The following is a 13,336-nucleotide window of genomic DNA, read 5'->3' on the forward strand; positions in this document are numbered from 1 at the left end:
TTGTTCAACATGACACGAGTGTGGGACAAAGAAATAAATCTGAGTCCCCGACGGGTTTTTTTTTCTTAAAAGCAAAGTCAAGTTTAATTGCTTCTAATTGCTGCTATGATAGTCAACTCCTCTTTCGTTAGGCTGAGTCCTGTATTCTTGGGTTTACAAAGAAGTCGTTGAATAAATTGCTGGGATTAGATATGAGCACTTGCACTTCTCAGTGTAAGATTTAGGTATGCCGTCTGGGCCCCACATTAAAATTTCATGCCAAAGCAATGCCAGTATGTTAATGAAAAATCAACCTTAGAGATCCCCACGCCTTCCCTTCTCAGTGTAAGATTTAGGGAAGCCGTCTGGGCCCCACATTAAAATTTCATGCCAAAGCAATGCCAGTATGTTAATGAAAAATCAACCTTAGAGATCTCCACGCCTTCCCTTATTTCTGGATTTCTAATGAAGGTTAAGTTTCACGAAAAATTCTTTTGCTATATTTTCTGATCTTCGTCGAAGTTCCGTTCCAGATACAGTGGAAACCCGTTAATATGCACATGCCAAAAGGACATGCCAAGGTGTCCAGACCAAAAGAGGTCACGGACACATGTTTTATCGACACAAAGTAAAGACGAAGGTAAAGACTTTTCTTTATCCGGGGAATAAGAGAGAAATTATACTTATAGCAACAAAAAGTTTAGTTTCACCTCTAAATTAAACTGCAACAAATTTGAACTAGGGAATCCTTACTATCCCAGGGGCGTTCCTAGGCAATTTTAAGTAGTACGCACAAAGTCACAGTAAGAGGTGAAGTTTCACCTTTAAGTGATGATACAAGCGCTGTATACACGAGCTTTTAGGACTAAATTGTTTTGTTTTGTTCTCTTTTTTTTGCATTGTGAACTGAAAAGAGTTTCGGTCAAATAAAGATATAAACTCTAGACTTTACCTTAACTTGGCTCAACCAGAAAACCAAACTTGAAATTGTCTAATTATATATTTTTTGATAGTATTATTACTTTGGAGCATGTTCACATGTTTTCAGAAAATGTCAGTTTATTTCTTCACTCTCATAGGCATCGCATTCTGTAATTATTTTCTGTAAGGCAATAACTATATGCAGACCTGATACGAAGTTTCGATAATTATAATTCAAAAGCTAATCTTCTGTTCTTTTTAGCGCAAAACGCCCGTATTACAATGTCAGGTTTGATCGGATTGTCCCTACAATGTATAAGCGCCAGAGCGGAGAGCCGCTCAGTTCTCATCAGTTGAGCGCATGTAGGTCTTGACTCTTCTTATGATGCTAAATGGCCGCTCTAGTGGACACTGGCAAGAAGGCTCGTTTGGGTACAATAGTATATTGAAATTCAGCCAGTCAGAATAACTTTGACGCAGATCGATATTAGAGACTGCCGTATTATTGCAATACAACTGATACAAACCAAAGAAAAGGAAGCAAAAAAGGAAAAAGAAAATGTTGACAGATAAAAGATTTTAGACAGAAATTTTTTTTTTAATTAAGTCAAGATTATGTAAGATTTAACACAAACTTTGAGTTCCTCGTTACCATATTTGGATTGTTCTGCTAGTTTACACACATTTGAAGTTGAATGCAATTAATTCTTGAATCTCCACTTGAGTGGCACCTGAGTCGAACAAAACTTTGCTGTCTTAACAAACTTTCACGTTTTAGGTGCAGAAAACAGGGGCACCCAACGAGAAAATTTTACTTTCTGAGGTGTCGGGACACCGTTTATAGGTTATAAATGTCCTTTTTGTGCGTTGTAAAGCCTTATTTTTAAACGCTAAGAAAAGTGTATCTTTTCGGATACGCTAGGTGAACTTTCAAACTCCAGAAAATTTTAGGGAACGAAATATTATTACCCGAATTTACGAGCCGCTGTTGCCTTCTCGAAAATCTTACCTGGCCTTTTTTCGTGCCCAAAACGACATTTTTCTCTCTCCGAAGACAACAGACATTACTTTCCCCATGTCACGAAAGTTTTAGCTCAAAAAATCTCCAGTTTTTCGTCACACTTGTATCAACCAAATCGTACGCGATTATAGGTCTTCCGAACAGATATTCACCGAAACGGTCGAATGGGTGCCCCTGAGAAAAAAGTTAAAAGAAAAACATTACATGTTGAGAAATTACAAGACCTTTCTTCTATGTTAAGGTCTATTAAATGAAATAAAGTCCGGGAAATTCTGGTACGCAATTGCGTACATGTACGCCCCTGTCTCCTTTTCTTAAACTGTCGGGCTAATATCATTTTAATGTTGTTGAGACTCGATAGTGCAAGAAATAAAACAGGCATTTAAACAGAAACGGAAAGTCCACTAGTCTAGTTTCAAAATTAAAGTGACTGTTACTCGTCTAGCAAGTTAAAACAAGGAAACCATACGCCGTCCGTATTAAGCGGGTGTCCGTAGAGCGCGGTGTCACTGTATGTCCATTTTGTTTAAAAGATCTTTTTAAGGTCAATAAAAAAAATGTTTCTCGTCCCCTCCCGCTTCATTTTTTGGGGGCCGCCTTCTTTATTGTTATTTGCATTTGAGAAGTTTAACGAAAGATAAATCAGCAGACGTAAGTACAACTGAAAATTCTGTAAGAGGTGGCTTTTTCTTACGCTTTAACACGAATTCAGGGTCAAATTTTTAAGCCTTGGCACGCTAGGTCCGTGCTCACTGGACAGGTCAATTACCTAGCAGGATTTATTTTACAAGTTTGCTTCTGGAGAATTTGACGATGGAGGAAATAACAAACTAAAACAAAAAAAAGCGCCCGCCCGCCCGCCTTTTTATAAAAGACCGGACAAGGAACTTAATTTCCAAAAATAAGCAATATATTTTTAAGCAATATATTTTTTCGTTCGGCTCGCTTCGCTCGCTTCCCGCCCCCCTCCCCCCGCGCTTCCCGCTCGCGCTCGCGCTCTTTTTGCGTGAAAAATAGAAAGGCTGTGGACAGTCTAAAACATCTGTAAAGTTATCTTTTGTGTGTGATTTTTTCAACCTTTATTGCCACAAACAATTATCATCAGTTTAATGCAAATCAATTCATTCTCAGACACCAGCGGCAAATCAAAAGATTTACTGGTATTGCATTTTTACAATTACCCTTTTCATATTCCTTTTCATATAAGTACCATTCTATGAAATAATATTTTGGTCCCGGCATGTTTAAGATCACGATTTGCACGCTCCCAGAACGCGCGACAGTTTGTCTATCTTTTGGAAATCAGCCGGTTCCGGGCCGGGTCGTTGCCGGTTTCTTTATTATTATTCTCTTTTGTTCACAAGTGTGTAAAATCAGCTCGCGTCTGATTTTAAGCAATTAGAACCATTGAGAAGTTTTCCTTGAATACCTAGTTATATATCGTAAGACTCGTAGCGTAAGGAATGCCCCTCGCTGCATGAGTGTAAAAGTGTTAACCGCAATTTGTCTTCAATGATAAAGTGGCCAACCTCACTCGTTAGACCAAAAAAAGCAGACGTCAGTACAACTGAAAATTCTGTCAGAGAGGTTGCTTTTTTATGCACTATAACACGAATTCAGGCTAAAATTTCAAAGCCTTGGTACGCTAGGGACGCGGACTGGATAGGTCAATTACCTTGCAGGACTTATTTTGCAAGTTCGCTTCTGGAGGATTTGAGGATGGAGGAAATAACAAATAACAAAAAAGCGCCCGCCCGCTCTCCTGTTTATAAAAATCCGGAAGAAAATTTTGTTCTTTTACTTGATTATTGTGCGCGCTCACAGAAAGATGTTTCTCTTCGCACCTGTTCAAGCGGTCTTAAGCCTGTTTATCATATGATCGTCCCGATCGTCTCTGTCGCTTCAAAAAGTTTGCTTGCTCCAATCACCTCAGACTTTGCAAACGACAGAAGCGACAGAGACGATCGGGGCGATCATATGAGAACCAGGCTTAAGTCTCACTTGAATATTGTTATACGCTTTGATTACTACCATAATAACTTTATAGAAAGCTATATTGTCTTTTACGGCTGGATAATCCTTTTGTTTTATTTGTTTTCGGCAAATAGAAAATTATGATCTGTTTCAACGGGCGTTCAAACTCCAGTCAATTTCAAATAATGAAGTGGATTTCGATCGAATATACAGTTTATGATGGACAATGACAATTGCGCGACCTTCATAAAGATATTTAACGTGATGGAACGTAAAAAGCGAGATCTTTTCTTTTAAAAACCAGCCGTGTACAATAACGTGTCGTTCAGTTTACTTGGTTATTGCTGATGGTTCTGCTGTAGGACTAGATTTTTGATGAATTTTTCCTGAACAGAAGGGCAACTTATATTCTTTTGGCTTTCAAGATGTCTCTTTAATTGTTGCAGTGTAAAGGTGACGCGCGACTTCCTTTATTTCAATTTTCACACGTCCTCCATCAATTAGAGTTACTTGTTACTTCACCGGCGCGAGATTCCATTTGCCGCCTTTTTTGTATATTGGCTGAACCCCTGGGAATTGTCTGAGAGTGCCTCAAAAAGAGACGCCTTGTGCAAAGTTTATTTGCTAGTGGTTGTGTCGGAGTTTGGTTCAGTGGAGTTGTGAGTGATTGTATCGAAGAGAGATAAACCTTGAAAGAAAGATTTGCTTGGTAAGTGTAATTTCGGTTAATTTTACCTAGCGCATATAGCCATGATTTTGTCAGTGCACGCGAAGCACGAAATCATTTTAAACTTCACGTAGCTCTTGAGAAAAGTAAGAGAGAAAGAGAGAGAGAGAGCGAGGTTTTGATCGTCGAGGAAGCATAATTCACCTAACAATCGCTGAGGTTGCACGCATTGTTTGATGATTCTTTAACTTTGATTTTCTAAATCGAACAACTGCTATATGCTGTAAAACCTTCGATTACAATATGAAATATTTGAAACATGTTTCGTAGAACGGGAATAGTGCTCGACTTTTTAAAGTATTGCCATAATTATTTTTTAAGCGAACAACTTTAGTCACTTCAGTTGCCTTTTTTGAATTCACATTTGCTTTTTCTTGACTCTTGTTGCAGATTGGACAAAATGTCTAAAGACGTATCTGGAAAGAACAAAGGAAAGGCTGACAGCGGGAAAAGTAAGGACGGCAGTGAGTCATTGTTAATAAACTGAAATATAGCAACCCTTATTTTTTGATTGCGCTGTTAGTATCGGGCAAACACTTTTTCTCCTCTATTTAAAATCACAGAATCAAATGCGCAGGGTTATATACCGACGTACTAGTTTTTTGTATGATGATACTGTAGTAGGAGTCAAACTTAAAGTTTCATCAGCCAAAGTCTCATTAGAAATAAGTAGAATGGCAACCATTCGCCTGTTCGCGCGTCGAAGTTGAAATAAAACGGCCGAGCAGATTAATGTTGATGGCCGGTGGATCGATTGTAGAAAATCTAAAAAATTAGTGTGTTTCTGCTCACATTGATACGATGGAACGTGAGCGAGTGACCGATGTTTCGCATCCGTTAGCGCTAAAACGGTTCTTAAATCGCTCCTGCCAATCATTACCGAATAACCTTTGCCAACATTTTTCGCGCGCTTAAGGAACATTGAATATTTTATATAGGTTGTACAGTTAATTAACCCTGTCTTATTTGGGTTCTAGCCTGGTTAGTTTGCTCTGAAGGTGGTGCGTACTCGGACGGTGCAAACTAAACTGGCTGTTAAAATTAGTAACAAACATTATCTAGCGCATTAGGATCGGAAATTTGTCGATAGTACAAATCTTTTGTGTGTTTTTTGTCGCTGATTTTTCTGTTCAGAAATAAATCGCACAGACTTCCTTTCCTGTAACATAAATGCTTTGGAAAAAGGTGTAGTTCAGCCGTATTTCTCAATTGCTTCGTACTTTCAACCTCATACGAATTGTTGATAATACTTGTTATTAATTCTGATTCAGTTATGTGTTGTGTCATAATTGTCTCCTTTTTAACACCATTAGGAAAAGAATCTGATGATCCGAAGGATCTTAGAAGCAAACTTGATGAAGACCGGCGCAGAGCTGCGAGGGACCGTCTCTTTAACGAGCGGAGATTCCCTAAAGGTAAATTTATTTAAAAATGTAATAAAACGTCGATATGGCTTTAGTTTTCTATTGCAATTTATACTTTCTTTCAGTAACCAAGATTAAGTGTTAAGTGAAGCCGTTTCTCATAAGGCTAAACATTCCTCTCAAGAAATTTAAGGCACGTGTCTTTTTTCGGCCAATTATTTTCAAAATATCATGAGCACCAGCTTAAAACATCTGACATTTTTTGTAAGTAGGCAAGTATATATGAGGAAAGCAACAAAAGATGCCAGGACTTTGTTAAATATTATTTTGATTTCGAAAATAAAAGGTACCTTATTACATGAAATTTTCGCGGCACGTCAGTTAATTTCGCGATAGTGAGGTGCGCATATTTCGCGATTTTGCGAAAATTTTGTATATTGAATCCCTTTCGTTGATTTCGCGTTTTGGCATAAGAAAAAAATTACATTTCCTTGGCAATATTATTTAAAATGCCTTTGAATAAAATAAAACGACTTCATCAAGGGAAAAATAACGTCAAAATTAACAATAATGCAAGGGCAATCCTCACAATGTCTACAAGTAGGTCATGCTTGTAAGTGAGTTATTGTTCTTGAGTCAAGTGACGGCAACATCCATTTACATTGAAAATTCCTTCCGTCAGTGGTACTAATTTTATTCTTTCTTGATTATCGACATAATGTGAGTCACTTAATTTTCGCTTAACTTATGTTATGTTCGCGGCACTTATTGTTCGCGTCACTTTACTTTCGCGATTTTTTGGAATTGCGAAATTAACGTTTCGCGAAAATTTCATGTAATAAGGTATTTTGCACTAGTACCCAGCGGTGAAATGATGGCTGGGGGAGGGGGGGAGGCTTTCCTTAAATTTTTTGAGCTTTTTGGCATTTGCTTTCTGAAGTTTACTTCCAAAGCAATCATTTCCTTTTAAAATTCGTACATCTCCACTACAGGATTTGAAGAATTCTCCTCACCCGCAACCATTAATTGCGCTTGTTTTTTTTTCTTACAGGTGACACTCCCATGGAAGTTCCGACCGAATCTAAGCCCAGAAAAAGTGAGCTATTATCTCGTAGTACTGTACTGATGTATGTTAAAATATTCCTCAAAGCCTTTTTTTAAGGAAAAAAAAACAGAATCATGATAAGTAAATTTCAATAAGCGGTGCTATTGCTTATCTAAGGTGGACGAAACGCATCTAAATTCTTAGCGTTTTGGCTTAATTGTATCACTTTCAAATATACATTACTTTTTGACAAATGTCATTTAATTAAATTAACACTTACAAGTGTTAGAAAAAAAACAGAATCATGATAAGTAAATTTCAATAAGCGGTGCTATTGCTTATCTAAGGTGGACGAAACACATCTAAATTCTTAGCGTTTTGGCTTAATTGTATCACTTTCAAATATACATTACTTTTTGACAAATGTCATTTAATTAAATTAACACTTACAAGTGTTTAAAGAACAATAAATTTTGTTTGTACAATAAAATCTATCCTGTTGTTATTGAACCACATTCAAAAGGTACATGTATAAAACAATGTTTTTTCCAGGGAAGGGAACAAACCATAGAGGGCATATTTTCTTTTAAAACATTAAATTTTCACTTCCGGGCTGGTTCAGCTGGAATTGGTCAATGAGGATAAAACACACTGTCTGTCGTGGGAGCAGTCATTAAGTGCTTAGGGTCCCATCATTATTTGTTAAGAAGGAGAGGGAGGAACAAGGGCGCACCGGGGTGGGGGGTGGGGGGCAGTTTTATATCGACAAGACGAGGAGAGCTCATTTTTTCATACAGAATTAATGGGGGGACCTTTGTTTTTTAGGTTTTGCAAGATTGATATCTTCATTGCTTAATATTTCACACTTTGATAAAGACAAGATCCAAATCAGTCTGTTTTAGCATTATTTGATTTTGTTTGCATTAACAAAAGAACTCCTGTCCTCCTTCTACATAAAAAATGACCAGTCCTTTAATGGTGAAAAATCAAAGGGGTAAAGGGAAGTAAATTGTACATCAGCGTGCGAATGCATATTTAATTTAAAGGTTAATTACCGTATTTATTCAATTAAACGCCACGGCGTTTATTAAATTTTTCATGAATCGAGAGTGGCGTTGATACGAGGGCGGCGTTTATTTAAAATTCAATTTATTTCTTGCTAACAATAGTATGGTAACTGAACATTTGAATTTTAAAAACGATAAAAAATGTTTTAATGCAAATCTGAAAAGGCATTTTCAAAAACATTGTTAAAATCAAGGAAAATATTTCTTTTGAGGTTTGCTCAAACTAAACTCGATTACTGCTGCATTTGCTTTTTTTAAAATTTAAAACAGTTCACTGTCACTAAGGACTGGGCCAATACGATATTTGCCTTTTTCCTACATATTTATATGGACGTTCTGACGTCATTGGTATATCACATGATTTGTTTGGCCATACGAGGGACAGTCCTGGCTCTTAAAATGTTAGAACATCATTCAATGCATTTTTAAATCTTGGGGTGCTGACCAGAAAACTGCAGGCTCAGGTCACGCGGCAGTACCGAAAACGTGAAAGTGCGATATTCTTCGGGAGAATCAATATTAATTTCTGAACTTGTCAGTATCAAATTGGTGTATCTAATATCAGCCTACGTGAACATGACAGTTTGAAATAGCCGCACTCCAATCTGGTTGAGATAATCTTAAAGGGGAAGGAGTGCTATATAAACCAGAATTTAGAAGGTGCACTGTCTTGCTAATCAACAAATGTTTCCTACCAAAAAGTATATGCACAACTTTTTAACAAGTTTTACAAACGTTAACAGCACTTAACAGTACATTTTAGCAGTTGTGGCCCACAATTATTTACAATTGTTTGATTTTTAATTAGCGCAAAGCACCACTTGTTGGAGACAACATCCTTTCGTCAACAATATCAGGGTTGCCACTCATTAGAACCAAAAAAAATCCCAGACTTTTCCCTGTCCTCAAAACAATTTCACTGACATTGAATTAGGTGAGTCAGGGTGAATTAGCAAATAAGCCAAACTTTTTTTTGCATTTGCTTCAGCTTCTTTTGCAGACCATCAATAGTCTTCTCTTCACTTTCAATCTCTTTTCGTTTTTCACGGGATATTGAACGCATGGCATTTGACTTCACCAACAAATCCATTGTGTTTTCTTGTTTCAGCCAACTGACTTTGACAAGAACTAAGTTTTTCCCTGACCGTGGCAACCCTGAAAACTTCATACTGTTTAATACTTGAAGTAGTATTAATTTTTTACAATAAACAGAGCATAATGTAGAAAGCTTAGCTATCCTTCGAATTGATAGTAATAACAAAAACATCCAGTTAGTAATAAACAATATTTTTTGTTGACAACGTGAATATTTAAATAAGAATGAGTCATCAACAACAAAAGTAACGTACACTGTAGTTTCTACTATGTATGACGGGAATAAATGTTCATATTAGTCTTGTCCAATCAACAGCAAGATTTTCTTGTCAGGTGCCTTTCTCCGTGATAATGATGTTACATACACTGTATGGAAACCTGTTGAAAGAAAAATATAAAGATATAAGAAAAAAATCCAGAGGAAGGAGGGGGTGTACTACATTAAATTTCGGATAGGTGTGTGCCATGAAGGTTTTAAAACCCTGACTAAACTCAAAACAATGACAAGGACAGGGGACCTGACAAGGGGTCAACTAGATTTAGTTTCTGTGTCATTGGAAATTATAAGCTAATACTTAAATGGATATATAGTTAATAGTAAAGAGTACATTCAGTTTTAATAGGGCATGTTGGAAGTTCCTGCACTGTTTACACTTTGTATCAGGTAACTTTTCACTACCCTTTATAATAATACTGTTAACTGCATTTCACTTTGGGCTTTATGCAGTGTTATGGGAAGTGAAGCAAACAAATATCAAATCATATGATCAAAATCGATCCCCACTTGAAAAGAATTATTACAATTTAACAATGACTCAATGTTGCAAAGCCACAAAACATTCTTCTTACCAAGTTTTTAGAAGTGTTTATAAAATGCTCCACAACGCTCATGTAAAGCTGCTACACTCTACCAAAATCACATATAGCTGTGCATTTCAGGAGTCAGCATAAACCATGAGGATGGTGTATGCTGCATCACTCTCTACTAAAATTCCTTTGCATGAAAATTTTAGGAGTCAGCATAACCCACACATCCATACATCTGCAACCACTTCCATTGCAGATAATATAAAAATCTTTACATGGCAGAGGTAAAATAAAGCAATAAGAATTGCCTGACTTGAAAATACACATTCATTCCTTGATTTCCATCATCATCCTCTGGATGAAATGAATCCTGAAGAACCACCATGACATGTTCTGGAATGTTTAAAGAAATCTGAGCAACTTCGACTCCTGATAAATCATTCCCTTGAGGTAAGGGTGCCTCTGGGTCATTTCCATACATGGCCAAATCATCTGGCATGGTGTTGTCGATGATCCCTCTTATGCCAGAATAATTGGACGAATGATGCTGAAGAATGCCAGATATCCACAACTGATGAGGGGAAAGGCCATGCTCTGTAGAAAGGCCATGATTGTTAAATGTCTCTACAAACTGGGCTAGAGCATTATTGATCCTTGGGGTGTATACATAATGTAATGCAAAAAGGTCAACATCATTACTGCGGCTAAGTAGACCAAGTTGCTCCAAATGCAAAAATATATTTTTGAACATATACAAAATGCAGTGAACAACCTCACGCCACAATCTCTCAATCCTTGTGTTGTGAACACTAGGCCCAGTGAGAAAACTACCACGACCATCCCCCCTATACTGGATCATAAGGTCACCAACGGCAATGTTTTCACCCCCGTCATCTGCTCTGACACGCGATGGCAAGCCCCAGGTGTTTATTGAATGTCGAAACAAGGACAACACAGTTGATGCCCTGTTGTTATTACTGCACCTGAGATAAACAATCAGCCGAGAGTAACCATCAATGCCACCATGTATGACAAATCGCCAGTGACGCAATTTTAAATTACTGTCTATATGCCAAAGGAAGTTGGGATGTGGTACTCTGTATGGCCTGCGAGGAATTTGCTGTGCCCAACGGCTAGCCCTGGCAATTGGATCCAGATTTATCAGGGCGTCTCGAACTCGCCATCTTTGAACCCAGATGCCACGTCTTCTCAGTGCACCTTGCATGTAGCGTTCCCCACAACGAGGCATAGACACGAGTTCCTCTTGAACAACCTGCTGTAATTCAACTTCCTGGATGGGGTAATAGGTGAGAAATGAAGGCGGTATGTCGAGGTCAGTTGCCCGTCTATGAATCGTGGATCTTGACACACCAAGCATGTTAGCAATGCTGGTCCAAGAAAAGTAACAGGAACGCAAAAGCATTATTTGTTCCCTGGAAATTTCATAAGCAGGACGACCAACAGCACCACTATGCCTAACAGGAGCCCTGTAGCAGCTAGGGTTGAAAACTGGTAATTCCCTGAATAGGTCTTCAATTAACCTGAGCTCTCTGGCAAGATCTCTAAGGTTGTTTAATTCCCTTTGTGAGAACTGAGGTGATCTTTCCACAAAGGTTATTACCAAGCTGCAAAAAGCTGCAAAAAGTCTGCACTCTCCCTGTCCATAGGAGAATCGCGACACCTACTTACTTCCTGCAACAGTGCAAGTATGGAGGAAACAAACTGTTGCAGTTGCTGGTTGCAACCTCCCCTATATAGATACAAAACACAGTGTCGATTAAGAAATAAAGAGAGAAATAAAAAGTGCAATTATTTAAATGGTAAACAAACAGATTTAATCTTATGCTCACAGAAAGGAAATACAAATACAGAGGTGAATCACCAACTGGCCCCGGGTAGCTAAATTTGAACGTAAATAAACAATGAAATCATGCCCAAAAACTCTCAAAATGTTTAAGACGGAATCCACTAGGAAGTCGAGTAATATTTATTAAAGTTGGACAAAAATCAATTTCCAGAATAATTTAAATCCTATTGCGTTATTTCCTACCCTTAATAAAAGGTAAAGATGTAAGTAATTATCCGTGATAACACCAACAACAATTTCTTATCAGAGTCTGAGAAAATGAATTTCAAAGTTCACAAGGTATAGGAAAAATCTCACGTGTAGCCATTTTGTAAATTCGTCTTAAGCGATTCAGTGGAATTCAGCGGAACTTCAAAATGTGTTTTCGATGTGTGGTGTTGTTAGAAAAGATTTCTTTTGATAAGATATTTGAAGCAGTAACAAAAAAGTTTGCAATAAGGTGGAAATAATTCTGGTACAACAATTTCTTATCCGAGTCTGAGAAAATGATATTTAAAGTTCACAAGCTATGGGCAAAAGCTTACATCTTTTAAGCGATTCAGTGGAATTCAGCGGAACTTCAAAATGTGTTTTCGATGTGTGGTGTTGTTAGAAAAGATTTTTTTCGATAAGATATTTGAAGCAGTAACACAAAAGCTTGCAATCAGGTGTAAATAGTTTTGGTACATAATTTTGTCCAATAACTACTCGAAGTCCTGGCGGATTTCCTCTTAATAACATAGCCACAAACGACCTAAAATAAACCCAGGTTGCATTCGCAGTGGTACAATAAAATAAACTTCAAATAAGTTATTTAAAAAGAAACCATATTTATACATGTACAAAATTTAAGCCTGAATCACAATTCACACTTAACGTAGATTGAAATCATCTCACCTCTCCACAGCAACAACAAAAGCCAACATAAACACGAAAAGAATCTTTGGAAGCGCCATTAAAAGCCTTGAAAAAGCGTACTCCAAGGGCCCCAGAGACAAGAAGTATGCAAAATGATAGATAATGCCGCTGCTTGAGTCTAAAAAATGTCTTCTAAATCTAAAAGAAGCGGAGAACTACCCGAGATCACGATCGCCGGCCTTCGATCACACTCTCCCTCGTTCAAAAACCTGGGAACAAACAAGAGAGATGAGCGAAAGCTGGGCAAGAGGAATATGTATCCATGGTGATATTCACATTTGGCATGGGTTTCGTATGTCATTACGAGATTCATGTTACCTGGTATAGCCATGGAAACCAATGTATTTCGGGATAGTGTTACATGGTATAGCCATGGAAACCAGTCTTATTTCGAGATTGTATTACATGATCATGATATCACGTTACTTATTACGACCTATTACGACCTATTACGACCTATTTCGAGACATGATGAGTCGTAATATGTGGAAAAGTAATTTTGACACAGATGGCGCGCCATATCACCGGTCTTATGATGATGATGATGATGATGATGATGATGATGATGATGA

General features: G+C 37.6%; 2 protein-coding genes across 3 annotated transcripts in view; one reads left to right on the plus strand and one right to left on the minus strand.

Annotated features, from left to right (window-relative positions):
• LOC144634241 (phytanoyl-CoA dioxygenase domain-containing protein 1 homolog) overlaps positions 1-13,336 on the plus strand; it is a 115,909-nt gene that overhangs the window by 100,472 nt on the left and 2,101 nt on the right. The gene's annotated exons all lie outside the window — the stretch shown is intronic.
• Positions 7,451-12,802, minus strand: LOC144635476 (uncharacterized). The gene is made up of 3 exons (XM_078494576.1): positions 12,744-12,802; positions 10,043-11,625; positions 7,451-9,571 (listed from the first exon to the last, which is right to left on the minus strand). The coding sequence occupies exons 1-2, from the start codon at positions 12,800-12,802 to the stop codon at positions 10,272-10,274; spliced, it is 1,413 nt and encodes a 470-aa protein (XP_078350702.1). The 3' UTR covers positions 7,451-9,571; positions 10,043-10,271.

This window comes from Oculina patagonica, chromosome 13, assembly GCF_052425735.1.
Source record: "Oculina patagonica isolate OP01 chromosome 13, crgOcupat, whole genome shotgun sequence".
Taxonomy (NCBI): domain Eukaryota; kingdom Metazoa; phylum Cnidaria; class Anthozoa; order Scleractinia; family Oculinidae; genus Oculina; species Oculina patagonica.